The 16,658-nt window shown below is 52.1% G+C and overlaps 4 protein-coding genes across 4 annotated transcripts; 3 read left to right on the plus strand and 1 right to left on the minus strand.

Moving 5' to 3' along the window:
* Positions 1–1,502: 1,502 nt before the first annotated feature.
* CKS1 (cyclin-dependent protein kinase regulatory subunit CKS1) lies at positions 1,503–1,884 on the plus strand (the record flags this gene model as incomplete). The annotated part of the gene is made up of 2 exons (XM_083193286.1): positions 1,503–1,606; positions 1,677–1,884. The coding sequence occupies 2 exons, from the start codon at positions 1,503–1,505 to the stop codon at positions 1,882–1,884; spliced, it is 312 nt and encodes a 103-aa protein (XP_083050234.1).
* A 1,029-nt stretch (positions 1,885–2,913) lies between these two features.
* On the plus strand, positions 2,914–4,608 carry ERO1 (ER oxidoreductin; the record flags this gene model as incomplete). Its single annotated transcript, XM_083193287.1, has 2 exons — positions 2,914–3,000; positions 3,049–4,608. The coding sequence occupies 2 exons, from the start codon at positions 2,914–2,916 to the stop codon at positions 4,606–4,608; spliced, it is 1,647 nt and encodes a 548-aa protein (XP_083050235.1).
* Positions 4,609–10,416: 5,808 nt separating this feature from the next.
* On the minus strand, positions 10,417–10,973 carry ACO1O0_003845 (uncharacterized protein; the record flags this gene model as incomplete). Its single annotated transcript, XM_083193288.1, has 2 exons — positions 10,417–10,761; positions 10,854–10,973. The coding sequence occupies 2 exons, from the start codon at positions 10,971–10,973 to the stop codon at positions 10,417–10,419; spliced, it is 465 nt and encodes a 154-aa protein (XP_083050236.1).
* Positions 10,974–15,248: 4,275 nt separating this feature from the next.
* On the plus strand, positions 15,249–16,500 carry ACO1O0_003846 (putative secondary metabolism biosynthetic enzyme; the record flags this gene model as incomplete). The annotated part of the gene is made up of 3 exons (XM_083193289.1): positions 15,249–15,279; positions 15,355–16,154; positions 16,231–16,500. The coding sequence occupies 3 exons, from the start codon at positions 15,249–15,251 to the stop codon at positions 16,498–16,500; spliced, it is 1,101 nt and encodes a 366-aa protein (XP_083050237.1).
* Positions 16,501–16,658: the final 158 nt, after the last annotated feature.

Raw genomic sequence — 16,658 nt, forward strand, 5'->3', positions numbered from 1 at the left:
CGTGGCCTTTGGTCGGGTACGTCATTGGAGGAAGGTCACCCGAGTGCTCCGACACTCGTCAAGGGCGCCTACTACGAGTACGAAGGTAATACATACCAAGGTAGTAATAGCTAGGAGAGCGGCTGGGAGGCGCTAGTTGGAAGGCACATGGACGACCATCTAAGCAATTTGAATCGTGGTGTGAAACATGATGAGCCAAGGCTTGCTTTGATGTGGTTTAGGTCGGGCAGAGTGGGAGGAGAGACTCCGGCGGACACGGTCGGAGCAACGGACTCAGCTGAATGGCTTTGCCCTACAAGGGAATTAGAGATGGAAGAGGGTTAATGAGGAACAGTGATGATCCCACCGGAGCTGACAAGCCATGTGCCATCGTTGGGCTACACAGTTGCTAGTGAGTGGCTCGGCCTCGGCATGTCGCACGTTGGTGGCTCCTCTGTCCATGACGGACTATCATAAAAAAGATTGGGCGGATTAGGCCAACATACCTCTAGACCGAAAAGCGGTGACTCAACTTCGGCGAGCCGCTTCCTTAGAGTTAGTCGCGTGGTGATTTCTCCCTTGCGGTCTCTTGGCCCTTGACGAGGTCTTTAGGGTAGCTTCATCGGATGATGTACCCCGAACAAGACGGTGTGCATGTGGTTGATCTGGGCAACAAAAAGTCCATGAAGAGAGCAGGACAGAGGAGAAGATGGACTCGGTGCCAATTGATGCGATGAGGGTTTGCCTTGGTTACATAGTACGAGATGTAACTAGGAGTTGGAGCTTGCGCAGGCTCTTGAGGGAGCTTGTGGGGAGAACTGAGGGACGCGCTGGTTGGAGGAGGGCGTAGAGAAAACATGGTGGAGTTACTTGCTACTAGTGCCTACTCCGTATCGTAGGCGTAATTGAAGAAATTGATTGAGGTGGGAATTTCTGGGGCAAATCCACTGCCAGCTTTATTCTTGCTATGGTGGTGACAGTCAGTGGTCCAAGGTGGACGCCACTGGATTGAGGCCATCGTCAAGCAGAGAGTGGGCCTATCAAAACACGTCTGTGCCTGGCCCTGACGAAGAAAGAAGTGGGCTGTTTACCACCCAGGTTAGTTACAGCCGACGCCGTTCCCGCCTTTGTTGAAACTCCCAACATTGAACCTGCATCGTCGTCGGCAGTGACCAGGTTCGTGTTGATACTGCAACCACTCAACTTTTGAAGCAAAACCAGCATCTCCAACCTTCTTCTCTTACCATCCTCAGGCAGCCACGAACTCCCTCTCATCCTGCAGTTCGACTCTCAACGACTCAACGCGCTCCGTCACCCCGCCTTTTTCCTCCTGCCCCGCGCGTCTTCCAGACGATTCTCCCCAAAGAGCCTCCGGGACCAAGCACAAACATTGCCGAAACGCGCCACCAAAGCATTGTCACCGGCCGATCTCCGCATAACTAGAGCTCGACCGCCGCGAAAAGGCGCACATACCTCCCGCGCTGACCGGACTTGTCGCAACCTACCACGCCCCCAAGCCCAACATGGATATCGATGTCGGCCGTCGGAATAAGAGTCCTCGGCCGCTGTCCGACTCGGAGCGTGCTAGGCTCGACGAGTTCATCGATGCGATCCACTACTCTGCACGGTAGGTTCTCCCCTGGGGGTCCCATATGGCAGCGCTGAAGAGAGACGCCGACTCTGACCCTCCGGTACAGCTACAGCGACGACGCCCACGAATACCGCCATGTCCAGCTGCCCAAGGCGATGCTCAAGGCTATCCCGAAAGACTACCATGACACGTCCAAGGGAACACTAAAGCTTCTATGGGAGGAGGAGTGGCGGGCTCTTGGCATCACCCAGAGTCTAGGTTGGGAGCACTACGAGGTACATGAGCCAGAGCCGCACATTTTGCTGTTCAAGTGAGTCTGCCCTTGTCCGCCCAAGCTGCTATGGTGGTAGGCATGTTGTGTTGCTGACCCAGGGTACACAGGCGTCCTCTGAACTTTCAGCCGCCACACTAGCGGTGCGGATATTGAGATTTGTGATGACTCCCGAGTCTTGTACGCCCTCATGATTTTACGGTTTTACATGTTGCGAGGATGGATGGATGGATACGGAGAGAAGAGGATGGCTCCCTACTTACCGAACTATGAGGTAGTATGTAGGTAGACTTAGACGGAGAATTAACCAACGAGAATTGAATTCACGTAGTTTCACACAGGCAGCAGCCTTGGACCTCTGAAGCTTTCTTAGTGGCCATGCCGCTGCGAAGACTAAACCCAGGCTGTTGGCAATGGAAAGGCTAATGGCGGGAACTGTCCACCTGGTGCTGCGGACAATTTAATTATCGATATTGAATATCTCGTATCGATACCAGCGCCAAGATGCAACGCTGAACGCCCGGACGCACCCCACATCTCCGAGAGGTGACATGGGCAGTGTGACAAATGACGGTGGCAAGTCTCGCGCCAGAGCATTCGATGTCCAGACCTTGCAGCCCCCAGTTGAGAGAACCTGAGAGCCTGAGATCATGCCATGACCTCAGTGCTCACCCGGCGGAAGCTACATCCCTGCAGGAATGGGGCGCCCTGCTGAATTGCTACCAGGGCTTAATGTTGGTTGAAGTCAATTGTGGTGTCATTTTGTCATTGCCAGTCATCCTGAGATCTGGCGGGACCCTGACATGAGGCCACCTTTCCCAAACAGGTAGCGGATTTGCCTCGAGTGCACACCTTCCACTGCGCATCCTCCATCCTTCGGCTGCAACCTACGACAACCCGCCAACGTGGCATCTTTTGTTTCAAAACTCACCCGGTTCATCGCCTCCGGGGTTTTTTTTGATCCCTTTAAATCCTCGCTGCCGCCTCATGGTCACGCTCGCACGCTGACTTTGGCGCCTTGTATCACCACCAACTGTATTTGTCAACGGCTTGCATTGCCCGTTAAGCCACAATGAAGCCTTCGGCCAGCAGGCTCTTCTACCTCTCCGTCTTTACGCTATGGGCTTCTCCTGGAGCATGCTCCGACAATGATTGCCCTGTAGGCCACCCGGCCTGCCTCTTAATGGCTTTTACTGACCTCTTCCAGATCTCCCCCAGGGCCATTGTCGACGATGCCTGCGTATCCTATGCCACACTCGATAATCTCAATACCCAAGTCAAGCCCGCCCTCGACGACCTGACCCGCACCACCGACTTCTTCTCCCACTACCGTCTGAATCTATTCAACAAGCGCTGTCCATTTTGGGACGATGAAGGGGGCATGTGCGGCAACATTGCCTGCGCGGTCGAGACCCTAGACAACGAGGAGGACATCCCTGAGGCCTGGCGCGCCCACGAGCTGGGCAAGCTCGAGGGCCCACTGGCCAAGCACCCAGGGCGGTCCGCGCAGAAGAAGCTGCTAGGGAAGCCTTTGCGGGGAGAACTGGGTGAAGACGTTGGGGAGAGCTGCGTCTACGAGTACGATGACGAATGCGACGAGCGCGACTACTGTGTCCCCGAGGACGAGAGCGCTAGCGCCAAGGGTGACTATGTTAGCCTACTTCAAAATCCCGAGCGTTACACCGGCTATAGTGGCGAGGGCGCCAAACAGGTCTGGGACGCAATCTACCGTGAGAACTGCTTCCAACGCAGCTCCTTCCCGTCCTCGGCCGACGTGGGTACATCTTCTCCGTTGGGACTCGCAGAACACGACTTTAGACAGGTTCTTGGTGCGGCTTCGCAGCATCAGCGTCTTGCGCACCCCAACGACCCTACCGCTGGCATCGACCCTGACGACGAGTGTCTTGAGAAGCGCGTCTTCTACCGTGTTGTCTCGGGCATGCACGCGAGCATCTCCGTCCACCTGTGCTGGGACTTTTTGAACCAGACGACGGGCAAGTGGCAGCCAAACCTTGCATGCTACGAGTCGCGTCTCCATGCGCACCCTGATCGCATCAGCAACCTCTACTTCAACTATGCCCTCCTCACCCGGGCTGTCGCCAAACTCGGCCCCTACCTCAAGTCCACCCAGGACTACACCTTCTGCACTGACGATCCATCAGAGGACGCTGCGACCCGCTCCAAGGTCCTCGAAGTCACCGAGCGCGCCGCCTCGGTGCCCCAGATCTTTGACGAGGGTATGATGTTCGTTAATGGCGAGGGCCCGTCGCTCAAGGAGGACTTCCGCAATCGCTTCCGCAATGTTAGCCGACTGATGGACTGCGTCGGCTGCGACAAGTGCCGCCTCTGGGGTAAACTCCAGACCGCCGGATACGGCACTGCCCTCAAGGTGCTGTTTGAGTTTGATAACGACCCCTCCAACATCCCTTCCCTGAAGAGGACGGAACTCGTGGCCCTCTTCAACACGTACGCTCGGCTGGGCTCGTCAATCAGCGCGGTGGGCAAGTTCCGCCAGATGTTGGAGGGTAAAGACGAGAAACCGGTCGCAGACCCCCACATCATGATTGAGAGCCACCAGGAAAGCGAACCGGAAAGTCAACTAGAAGAGGAGGAAGACGAAGCTCTCCAGCAGTTTATTAAAATCCGCAAGAACCGTCCTAGAGCGGATGCACCGATAGGTGAGGTGTTTGCGTACGAGATGGATAAGCTGAAAATGGCTCTTCGCGTGGTTATCAGCAGCTGGCTGCGCTTCCCGCGGGCAATGTGAGTTGGCTTTTTTTTTCTTGCCCGTATTGCGATTCTTGACTAACAGCCGCAGGTGGGATATAATCACATGTGAATTGAAGCGCCTTTATCAATTCTGGATCGGTCTACCTGTCCAACCTCGGACCTGGAGTATTCACCTCCCCGATCTCGACCGGGACGAACTGTAATAGATGGTATATAGGCCAGTGGCCAGTACATCTTGCATTTGTGGCGTTGGTGGATTATTGCATGAATAGCGCATGTCATAGAATCTTGAATTACCCTGTTTTTGAACCCAGCTTTTGCTTTGGTCACGTATTGATGGTTTCAATCCATGACCGAATCACTGCTTCTCCCCTCTCTAATCATGAGCATCTATCTACCTGGCCCCTATGTAAAATAAAACCACCGTTGCCTGGACCCTATGTGATCTCTATCAAGACACTAAACCTCCCGATACAAAGAACTAATAGTATCGACTCTGGGAGGAACAGGATCTGCGTGATGTTCCCCGAGTTGAAATTGTGCTTGAACCTCTCGACACGGCGTGCTCTGAGGTTGTCCCTTTGTTGCCCCACCTGTATGATGGTGAGCCTGCCACCACCATACTCTCCGTAATAAAGGCGGTTTCCTTGTTCGCTCCACACACGATATTCGATGCTCATCTGAGTAGCCGTCTGTCCAGTTGAAATCTTTTCGGATGTCTTATAGTCGAAGAGCTCCACGGCGCCGTCCTCATCTCCGAAGCATACCATGTGGTTCCGTGGCGCAGGCGGCATGATCAGTATTGGGGGTCAGTTGTCATTGAAGGTCGCGGAGGCCACTTGAGATTGCTGGACGCTTTTTTCCAGAGCTGGGGGTGCATCGACTGCAGACAGGCGCATGTGGGAACTGGGCTCTCACATCGTGCAGTGGCTGCCGCGAATGTCGTAGAATCCCCCCCCGCCCCCCGTCGTGATTGAAGCAGAAGGCCGGGAGGGATTCCTCCGAGTTGAGCTGTAGATGAGCGTGGAGAGTTTTGGTATTCAAAGAGTCGTGCCGCGGGCTCCACAGATGGCATAGACGAGGCCGTCAGGGCTGCTGATGATATCGGAGGGCATCTGCCCGCGTGAGTGGTTATTCCGTCCTACATGCCTCGCTTGACCCAGAAGTTCCATGCGCATGGAACAACATCAATCCACGGCTCCTGGACGATAGAGATCGATTCTCTTGAGGGATACAGCCCTATCTATAAGCCCAGATGGGTCCAAGATTGCCGCTACCTACAAGAGACCCCCCCCTACCATCTGGTCGATTAATATAGTCACTCCCCTAATGAGTCCGATGCAGCCGTAGAGACCTGGAGTAGCCTCTAAACCACTTCCATTTGTTGGGAAGGGGTATATTTTGCCTGATCTCGCTGTTCTTCCATGTTTAGGCTTTCTATCGCCGTCCGAATTCGGCCGCCTTATGTGAGAATAGTGTTCTTGTTACGCTATTATGAAAAGCGCAGTGTCGATGATCTGCTTTTCTTTCTCGAGTGAATTGTGCACTGCTCATTGGTCAGTCAATGCCTAGACGGGACGTATTTAGGTGCTGCTTACGAGGCGCCTCTATGACTGGAGGGGTTCCAACGGCGGTTCCGTGTCCCTAGTTGAGGCAATGGTCGCAGATATGAAATCAAGGGAGAAAGCTAGATTAAGACTAATTATGATCTTGTTTTGTTGCGTCTCTGAGTTAGCTCTGGACCTAGCCAGGTTCCCAGGCGGCACCACGAGGAGGTTCAGAGTCCGACTTCGCCGCCCGCCCGGCACCTCTGGGAATTGTCTCACCAGGGCTTACCATCATCGACTTGGTCTGGCAGGTCGGCTCCTTTACTATTCCTCTCGGAGTATTCTCTTCCAAGGCGGGCATCCGTGACCTCTGCATCATGCTGGAGGCACCGATTGATCCCACTGGCCTTGTTGGTATGGCCATGCGTAAGGGACAGGGGGAGCCTTTCCATTCTGGATTATCAGGTCCTGAACTGTCTTTTCGCCGTGAGTAGTAAAGTTGGCCTTCCCGCTGAGTTCCCACGCCTTCACGTATATGTACAGCTAAGCATCAACGAGCTGCTCTGCAAACTTGAGTTCCTCCTGGGAAATCGTCCCATTTTAACTCATTGCATTCCACTCCTGTTTCGTGTCATCGCATTCCTGCTAGACCTTGTGCCAGTCCACAGTACCCGTTATCGAATCAAAGTGAAGTGCCGGTTTTGGTAGTGTGCAGTGCGCGAACTGGTTCCGCTCATTATAACACTCCATTGTCTTTATAAAGAGCTTGTGAGTGATCTTCTGGGGCCCGGACTGCTGGTTGACTCCGTCGCTCCCGTCCAAGACCCGGTTTAGTTTGATCAAGAATGGCGTATCTGGCGTCGCTTGATGATCGCAGCCGCTCTCCCGCCACGCCTGGACTTGGGCGATCTCAATTTGTACTCGAGGCCAGAACACCTGAACTTGGCCTGCAAAAGCCCTCCATTTCGCGCTCTTTTTTGCATGCTGATTGGCCTGAAGCTCTGGGGCTCCTTGGGCCTTTCGGTATTTAACAAACTCTGCCATTTCCTGCCGGCGGACGGGTGCACCATCCTCGTGGCCCCTGACGTGGCCCAAGAGAACTGCACACCAGTCTCCGACTTTCAGTAGCCAGTCATGACAGTCCTTCTTTTTTGAGATCTCCTCTAGCTCCTGGATCCTCTCCGACTTTTCGGTCGACCTCTTTAAGTTTTTGAATGACATCTTCAAATCTCCTAGGTGCTCGCGGGGCCCTTTAGAAAGAAAGGAGCTGTATAGCGCTTTTGCATCCTTTCTTGCTCTGGGAGAAAGCCCTTCTAGCCTTGTAAGGGCTTTGACCTTCTTGCCGAACGCCTTGCGCCTCTGTATGCGCTTTCTCTGGAATCTGGCGGAAACCATTTCGATGAGCGGCGATCGTCCGATAATCTAGTGTAGTGTAGATTTATTAATAGTGCCTAGACCTTTGAATTATTCAGAGGATGCTTTGAGATACTTCCTTGGTGAAGTTTGCTGTATTGTTCTGACGGAATTTATTGCTCGTTCACGTTGAAGGATCGAGAAACGGAGAGGGGTGTGCGGACTTTGAAGAGGCCCATAGTCCTCGAGTGCTACTAGCTATAGTGCTCTTTCTTTGATTACCCTCTACTATGCTCTACTATACTCTACTACGCCCTACTGCCCTCTGCTACCCTATATCCCTGAATATCCTAATTCCTGCACTAGAATGTTCAAATTGTCAAGCAAAGCTGCGAAGCAGCTTTGCGCGAAGGTATTAACCGGAGGGCAAAACGTAGCTTCTAGATTTGCTCCTTTGATAAATACGCTAGTCCTCTTTTTACCCCACATCCTTCCTCGTAGTAACACGAGATGCACCAATAGGCAGATACCCAGCCAGCCAGCTAGGCAGGCAGGTAGCCCAGTAGGTACCTACCTATCTACCTACCTACCCACCTAGTAGGAAAGGCAGGAAGCCCGCCATACGCGGCTCCCGGCAAAGCCCCCAGATGGCCCTCAGAGAGGAACCCCCCCCCCCCCCCCCCAACGAGAGGGAAAAGCTTGATCAACTATTCGCGCTCCTCCCTCCCCTTGGTGTCCCTTTTCAAAATGCTGACTTGGATTTAGCTGTCGTTAGACTCCGTTTACACATGATGAACTGTCCCGGCAGACTAAATGTGTACGCTCCAACCTCCTGCCGCCAGATGTTCGACAGAAGGACAACATCTTGACAGCGCGGTGTGTCTGGTTCTTCCGGGGAATAGGCGATTATGGGGCTTGGTGGACGGGACTCATCTTGTCCTCTGGCGTGTCCTATGTGATGCCGTCCTGTGCTATTCTGCGGCTCGCATATTGGCTGGGGATGGAGCCCGATGGTTGTGTACTAGCTGTAAGCCCATTCTGTTGGGTCATTGACATCAGTTTCCAGAAAAGAAAACTGGGCGTAAAAGGTACTAACTCACCTTATTGCCGTGTTTGTCAGGTGGAGGGGGTAACTATGGTAGGAAAATCATCTTTCTCAGCTTTGTGTTCACAACTTCACTCTTTTCTATCGCTGATGGAAACACCCTCCCAGTGAAGAATTTTTAATCCGTTCCTCTCGTTCTCCAAAGTGAGTGCTGAACTTTATTTCTGCGCAAACTATTTCCTGCGCCCCCGGCACACCAACATTAATGGATGATCTCATCTTCCTTTCTCTACCTACCTTAGCACATAAACTGTCGTTCCGGCGACTCTAGCAACCGAGACGCTGAATATGGACTAGCAGGTCGACTTGTAGACGATTCCCACCTCTGACAGCGAAGACGAGAGCGGAGAGACCAAGACGGATGGAAAGCCCGTCATAGTTTTCCTCCAAGCATGTTACACTTCTTCTATGTTGGAGTGGCTGCTTTCTAGAAGGGGAACTAGCTCCAAGAGAGTTGTGTCAGATATTTGAAATGCCCTTGGCCGAAGCATGTTTGAAATTCTATCGGGATGAGTTGGCAAGTTCACTTCTTTATGAACTGAGAAAGAACCTATCGGGACATCCGATGACAGCTCTCAAAACGGTTTCTATCCAGATCCTGTTGAAACCTATCATGAGAACGATAAACCCCAAGAATGGTATGAACAACCACAATGCCACGGTCTTGTTTGTGGGTAATCTGACACATTGATAGATGCCCCGTTTATAGGCAAATCACCGTCGCTCAATGGTGCTGCCCACACACCCCTCGTCGACGACACTTTAGCAACATATATTGGAGTCAGTGCAGTTTTTCGAGAGACTCTGTCATGTCTTCAAATTTTACTTTTGCGGTTCGGATTTGACGATAGAAAAAATTCTCAAAGATTCAAATGTGAGCACTTCTAATAAGGTCAAGAAAAGAGTCAGACCCGAGATACACGACACGTAGATGTGCGTGCTGCGACGAGTGGTACGATAGGTCAGATGTCTGAAGAACCAGATGGATGACATGATAAGAGACAGCTTGAACAGGGGTACCAGTATCGGTACGTATCTCCACTGGAGAAGGACGCACACAAAGCTGAAGATCTCGAGACGGGTCTTGTTCTATCTGCTAGGTTCAGGCTAAGCCACCCAAGGCCATTTAAAACTACCTTAGTAGTCATATGTATCAATCGTTCCCAGAACGCCGTCTTGTACATTCAACTTTCCCGATCAGGATTCAGCAGGGTTCTCCCTGCCACAACAGCCCCAGTTGACTCCTCCCCCAGCAAATCCGGGCCAGCAAGTGGACGCCCCGTCCACAACTTGATAACTCCAAATGACGCATATTTCTGACCACAGCAAACAACACGCAGGCAAAGGAAAGACAAAGGAAAAGAAAGAAAAATAGCCCTTCCCTAGTAAAATAATGCGCCTACCCTCGGCGAGCAGCTCAGATATCCACCTCTGTCTCGGCACCATCCCCCACCTATCCCCCAACCACATCACCAGGGTGAACGATTCTAGGAATCCTATTAGTCCGCTCCGCATAGTGGCCATATTGTCCTTAGGGGGCCACATCAGCCAGATGAGCGCGAGAAGGCGGGGTCGCGGTAGGTGTATCCGGTAGAGGGCTTCTCGCGGGCCGGGCAGGTGCTCGCCCAGCAATGCGTCCCTCAGCACGAGGCCTCATTCTCCTTCTAGCTACCCCAAGGATAACATCCTCCAGTCTATTGAGACTCTGATTCTGGGATAGCAACTCGTCCTCGGGTTTCCTGGCTCTCTGTTCCCCCGAGTTCGCTCGAGCCTGAAAGTTTCTCACAAGGTCCCTCAGCTCATCATATTCCTGAATCAGGCCGGTGACGCGCCCCTGGAGTTAGTGATGCTGCTTGGCCAGTCGTTGGTAGCTCTCATGAGACGAGTGAATCGACTCCTTCCACGCCTGAGTAGTAGCCCTGATCTCGGCCACATCTTGGCCTAGCCTGCTCACATACTCGACGAGCCTCCTCCAGGCGTCCGATATCTGAGCCCCAGCCCGGGGTACACCCACCACAGCTTGTCCTCCCCGAATGCCGGTCGGGTTCTGTCTCTGTTTGGGATCGGTCTGATTCGACTTGGGCTCGCCAGGTTTCTTCAGTTGCTCTCGCAGACGTAGGATTTTCCCGGTCTGGCTTGAGGCCATGGGAAGACAGGTATCCTCCTCCTCGTCATCTTCCACCAGCTGAACAGGGGGGGGGGGGGGGCGAGTCACCATCTGAAGTCTCCGCTGGGGATCATCAGCAGGAAGTGCTCGACCTGGGCTGTCTTTCGAACATCAATAGGCTTCCGCCGGGATCCCCCTCGTGACTGAGTTTTATCGTCGGCACCCTTTCTCTTTCGGGAGGATGCCGGCCTCTCCATACCCAAGGCGAGAAAGTTGCTCTTGGGCGGCATAGTTGTCAGTGGCACGCCCAGCCGAACCAGGTCCTCACATCAGATGCCAGGTTGCTGGAGCAGACCTTGTAATCCTCGTACAGCAGAATCAGAACATAGACCAGCACCCAGCTGAAACCTCCCGGCGACAAGTGACCCAGTCGTCAGATAGCCTGTCATTAACATCAGCAGCCTGGTTGACTCTCTCCTGGTATCCAGCCGAAGCGGCGCCTCCAATCCAAGCCAACCCACTAGCAGTAGTCGCTTCGGAGCTCTCACAGGGAACAGTCTAGGGTCCAGGTTAACATTCCTTGCCTTCACGATCCCCGACGGAGCAGAAGCCTGAGGGCTAGGTCGTAAGGCGAGCGTGGGTATAGGCTGAGCGATAGTCGTATCTTGGGGCCGTTTGAGAGCGGCTACTGAGTGGATGGCAGAGGCTGGCCGCCTCTGTCTTCTAGCTCGGGGGGGTGTTGCGGGTGGTGTAGAGCTAGTGGGGAATGATAGGCCTTTAATGATGATGTAGTGGTTGAGGGAATGTAGGAAAAAAAAGGGCTAAGGTGATATTAAGTTGGGAATTCTTCAGTGGGAAAAAAGATACCGCGTAGCCTCTCAAAGAGCAGTTTCGAGAAAACATAAAGGCAAGTCGAAATAACTAGAGTCGTCTCCTAACTCACCTTAACGTCTTCTGGGCAGGTAGGCTATGGGCTGGGGACATCACAGATCCAGGCGCGTCTTTATATTCTCAAGGGCATCTTCCGTGATGGCCAGGTTGCGGCGCCAGTTTATCTGAATAATAATGTCGTTGATAATGATGAGTCGGATGCCGGCCTTGCATAGGTGGTGTATATCCTGATAAAAGAGTTAGACAGTAATGACCTTGTTCCAAGAAACGACATTAGAGGAAGCCGAACATCTTTAGACAGCCCTGACATGTTACCTACCTACCTACCTACTTACTTACCGGGTGACACGGTCGAACTAGAACAAAACAGATACCTGAGTACCTACCTACGTAGGTGAGTAGGTACTAAAAGAAGGTAGGTCCCTGGCGGGCCGGGAAAAAGTGAGAGCCAGGTAAGGGAAGGAAAGAGGGAAGGAAGTGGAAAGTAATAAAATATCCCACCCCGCCTCATTTTCTTCTTCTTTTTTTTCCCCCTTGCGCACCGGTTTAAATTTCGTGAATACCCTCATTGTTTCCCCTTTCGTGCAGTTGTAGGACCAGAGAAATACTAAAGCTTAGCATCTTTAGATATCCACAACCACAGCGCGTAAGTTGAACCTATTTCTGACCCCCTTCTGCCCTTCATCTAGCACTCTCACTTAAGGCCAGCCATCAGAATACTGACCCGTGTTCGCTACAGACCATCAATTACATCCGTAAGACCCTTCAAGTGCTTCTCTTCAGCTACCCACCGCTGATGACTCTTTCATGTTGGCTGCTAGACCATCACTTTCGAACCGTAAGTCTCCTTCAAAAGCTCGCATTCAACTTCCTACTACTACTGAGTACTGACCCGTCCGGATTGGACAGTAGATCTTCAATCATCCACCGTAAGACCCTTCAAGAGTTGTTCTTCAGATGTGCAGCCGTTTTTCTCGAGAGCGCTGAAACTAATCTGAGTCTTTCCTTGAACAAAAAGACCATGAGAGGCGTAAGTCCGAAATGATTTTGGGTGACATGGCGGATCAGGGATACTTATTTAAATATAGGAATTCAACAAATGCGGCGAGCCTGGCCACAAGGCTTCGGCTTGTCGGAATCCCCGGGCCCAGGGCCCAGTAAGTCTCCCCTTACATTACCTCGATATTGGAACTGTCACCCAGTCCAGTGATTCTCATATCAAGGAGTATCATGCTGACATTTTGCTGTCTACAGGCCAAGAAACAAGTTCGTCCACACGCTTGTCCTTCATCGCGCTCATTGCAGCAAACGACTAACGATCATCACCCACTGAGCAGTCTCGCCGGGAGAAACGCGTACGCTTCGACCTTTCCCCCCGCTCGATTTTGGGAGAAGGATAACATCTTGACAGCGTGCCGTGTCTGGCTCCGCTGGGGCACCGGCACCCCCTGCCGCCGCCGCCATCCAGGTGTTGTTAGTAGCAGGTGAGGGACTTATCAGGGCTACTATGATTAGGAGCGTTGCCGCTGATTACGAGGCTATCCTCATCGCTTCCTTAATATTATACGTGCTTCCTCCGACCCTTGGGTAGATATGCCTCTGACTACGAGACTCTGACTATGAGATAAGTCTGCTGGCCTCCATTGATCGCAAGGTGGTGTTAGTGCAGATACTTCGAGTACAGAATCTTAGCCTAGAAATTTTGATGTGATGAGGTGGCCGGCTAACCAGAGGCAGTGGGCGCATAACAAACCCCAAAATATAAGAGTTTCGAATAGCGGAGTATTAAGAAATATATACTATAATAACTAAGGAGTAGTATTTTTTTCCGATTATGTAGCTACTTTAGCTTGTCGTCGCAAAAGGCTAAATTGATATATTAAGACCTTTAGGAAGGGCGTAGTGTTTTCTGTTTTTTTCTTAAGTAGGATAGATAAAGCTCTGCCGATAGTCTGAGCAGGTATAGCTGGCTTATCAACGCGTAGAGAGAGTATGAGGGTACGTCTAAAGTATAGCAAGCGGAACGTATAGCTAGCCGGACTAAATATATCGATGTTTTTAGTCTAGGACATTAGTCAAGTCTATATAGCAGGAAGAACTTGATAACTAGTTTTTGATGTTCCCAAGCTCAAGGCTCGCAGTCGTAGCGCGACACTGATCGATCACAATTTGCCCAGCCATACGACACTCAAGGAGATGAGCAGCCACACGATATCGCGAGAGTGTGTGAAGGTGCACTCGAAGTACCGACTGGGGTTATGAGTCAATCGCAATTAATGAATATTTCGCTACTTCAATTTTCCCTGCATCCCGGCGGTATTAAAAGTACCTGCAATGCTAAAAGATATAAGCCACGCTATTGCATCTGCCGCAGTTTCACTGGCTGGAGATACTAAGACCTGAGTACCCAACTAATAGACAGGTGGTATGTGGGGAAAGGTACATTGAGTACGGTACACCTTCACACACTCGATAAGCACATGTCCCTCACAGAGGCACCCTGCATGTCGGACTCTACTTACCTACTTACTTAGGTATCTACTTTCTCCTTTATCTGATCCTCTTCTTCTCTCTTCTCTTGACCCTTCTTTTCCCTTAACGCTTTCCGCATCTTCTTCTGTTTGCTTTGGTTTAGGCAGCTCGTTGACATCGAGCTGGATCGCTAACCTGTGTGTTTTCCCTGCCCTTCTATGCATGCCCTTCTAAGGCTGATCAGTTGAGTATATTTCTACGAGCTACAAACAAACTACGCATGGCGAAGAGTCTAAGAATAATGTCGCTTTTTGTGAGAGACGATTGTGGAAATAAACCATAATCCAACATACAATCAAAAAATGATGCCGTAATCCTATAGAACCATCCTTCCTAGGCCTTAAAGGTATCCTATTTCTTCTCATGCTCTGCGATCACGGCCATCGCAACTCCGGTACCATTCCCTATGGATAGACAAGTGCTAGGTCAAAATGGAGCCGAAAGTCGATTTCAGTAATTTCAAAGGCCCTGCCTCCGACCACTTTCCATCCTTCGCTAAGGCCAAGCGCCGCGCGTGACCGCCGAGAAAATCCAGAAGATCTACAACTCTGTATAGCAGCGCATCATCCAGCCCGAGAGGGTCCTTAGCAAGACCGTGGAGAAGACAGAGACGACACCGTCACGATCTAAGCTTAGTCTGGGACTCTCAAACGCCTTTAAGCAGTGCCGGATATTCATGGGATAACACAAAGTACGTTTGTGTCATGGTGGGATAGCCCTGATCTGATACAAAGTACCTTGGTCTTAAAGTACTACTGATATCCCGGGTGTAGAGCTTGGGCTAGCACTCCATCCATATCCCTGTCATTCGGAAGATAGGAAGACTACTCATGCCCATCAGCGCCGTAAAGCTTACCCGGATTGTATATGTCAGCATCGTTTTCCATCCAAGCTCTGTATCATCCATATTGACACCCGCTTAAAGCTCTAGCGGAGACACAGTCACATACAGGATCTCTCCCCCTCATGAGCCTACCTATCGGTGTGGTACTTATACACGGCGAAACCCATCCCCCCATTATTGACACCCTCACTAATTCTCTCTGTTTCTTGGAGCCACTCCTCAGAAAGCCCTCACAAAGCTGAATCCACGACAATCTTTGCCAATCGACTCCCATCAAAAGGCCCGACTTACATGCACCATGTTTCCGCCGCCACCTGCTTCTGATATCGGTAAGAATACACTGCAACGCCCCCTTACAACGTCAATTCAAGTCCTGGAGCCAACCGCTAACACGGTGTATCCAGACTGGAAAAACGTCGACCTCTCTCTTAAAATCCCAGTCAAGGGCCACGTCGAGGCTCGCCACAATGCCTCGACTGGCACTTGGAGTGCGCCTATCCTCGAGACGAACCCGAACATCTCCGTAAGCGGCATATCCCCCGCCTTAAACTATGGGCAGCAATGCTTCGAGGGCCTGAAGGCCTACCGACAGGCATCAGGTGACATTGTCATCTTCCGCCCCGAGGTCCACGCTGCACGCATAGCCAAGTCCGCCGTGTCCGTGTGCCTCCCACCGCCTCCCAAGGACCTGTTCGTCGAGTGCGTCCGCGCAGCAGTGGCCGCGAACGCCGAGCTGGTCCCGCCCTCATCGTCCAACGGCGCGTTGTACATCCGCCCCGTGCTGTTCGGGTCTTCAGCGCAACTGGCGTTGGCTCCGCCAGAGGAGTCTATCCTGGCAGTCTACGTCTACCCTCTTCTACCCTACCACGGCTCGGCCGCCACTGACGCGCTGGTCTTGGAGGATTTTGACCGCACGGCACCTTTCGGAACCGGGCCGTTCAAGGTCGGCGGGAACTACGCGCCTGTGTGGAAACACGCTGCGGCCGCCAAGGAGAAGGGCTACGGGATCACGCTGCACGTGGACAGTGCCACCCGGACCAAGATTGACGAGTTCTCCACGAGCGGCTTCTTGGGCTTCAAGTCTGATGGAAGCTCCGAGAAGACTCTTATCGTCCCTCTTGCGGAGAATGCAGTGCAGAGCGTCACGAGCGCATCGTTGACCAGGATAGCGGAGCTGCAGGGCTGGACTATCCAGCGTGACGAGGTGAGTCACTCGCTACGCGCGACCGCGCAGAAAAAAAAAGAAGTCTTTACGAGTATACTGAAATATCCTTCTTAAGGTCCCATTGGATACGCTTCCTTCCATCCAAGAGGTGGTGGCGGTCGGTACGGTGGCAGTTGTTGTTCCCATTCGAAGCATCTCTCGCTTGTCCACGAGCGAGAAGTTCACGTTCCCCGGCACTTCGGACCCAGAGAAGATCGAAAGCCAGCTGCTGGGACTGGCTCGTACACTATCAGAAATAGTACGAGGTGACCGGGAGGACATTGAAGGATGGTGCTGGAAGGTCACGGAGCATGGCGGGGTCAGCACTCCTCCCAGCCGTCTGTAGTGCTGGAGGATCGATAAGATATACACAGAGACATGCGCATGGAGACGATATAATTTTGCCTCTCAAGCCTAACCAGCGCCAATAGTGTTCTTTTTGCTACCATAGAGCCTCATGGACCACGCCATTTCCTCTCTACACATGCACGTACTCACGCAAAC

This window comes from Amphichorda felina (assembly GCF_050947745.1).
Source record: "Amphichorda felina strain 45539 chromosome Unknown scaffold_4, whole genome shotgun sequence".
Lineage (NCBI taxonomy): Eukaryota > Fungi > Ascomycota > Sordariomycetes > Hypocreales > Bionectriaceae > Amphichorda > Amphichorda felina.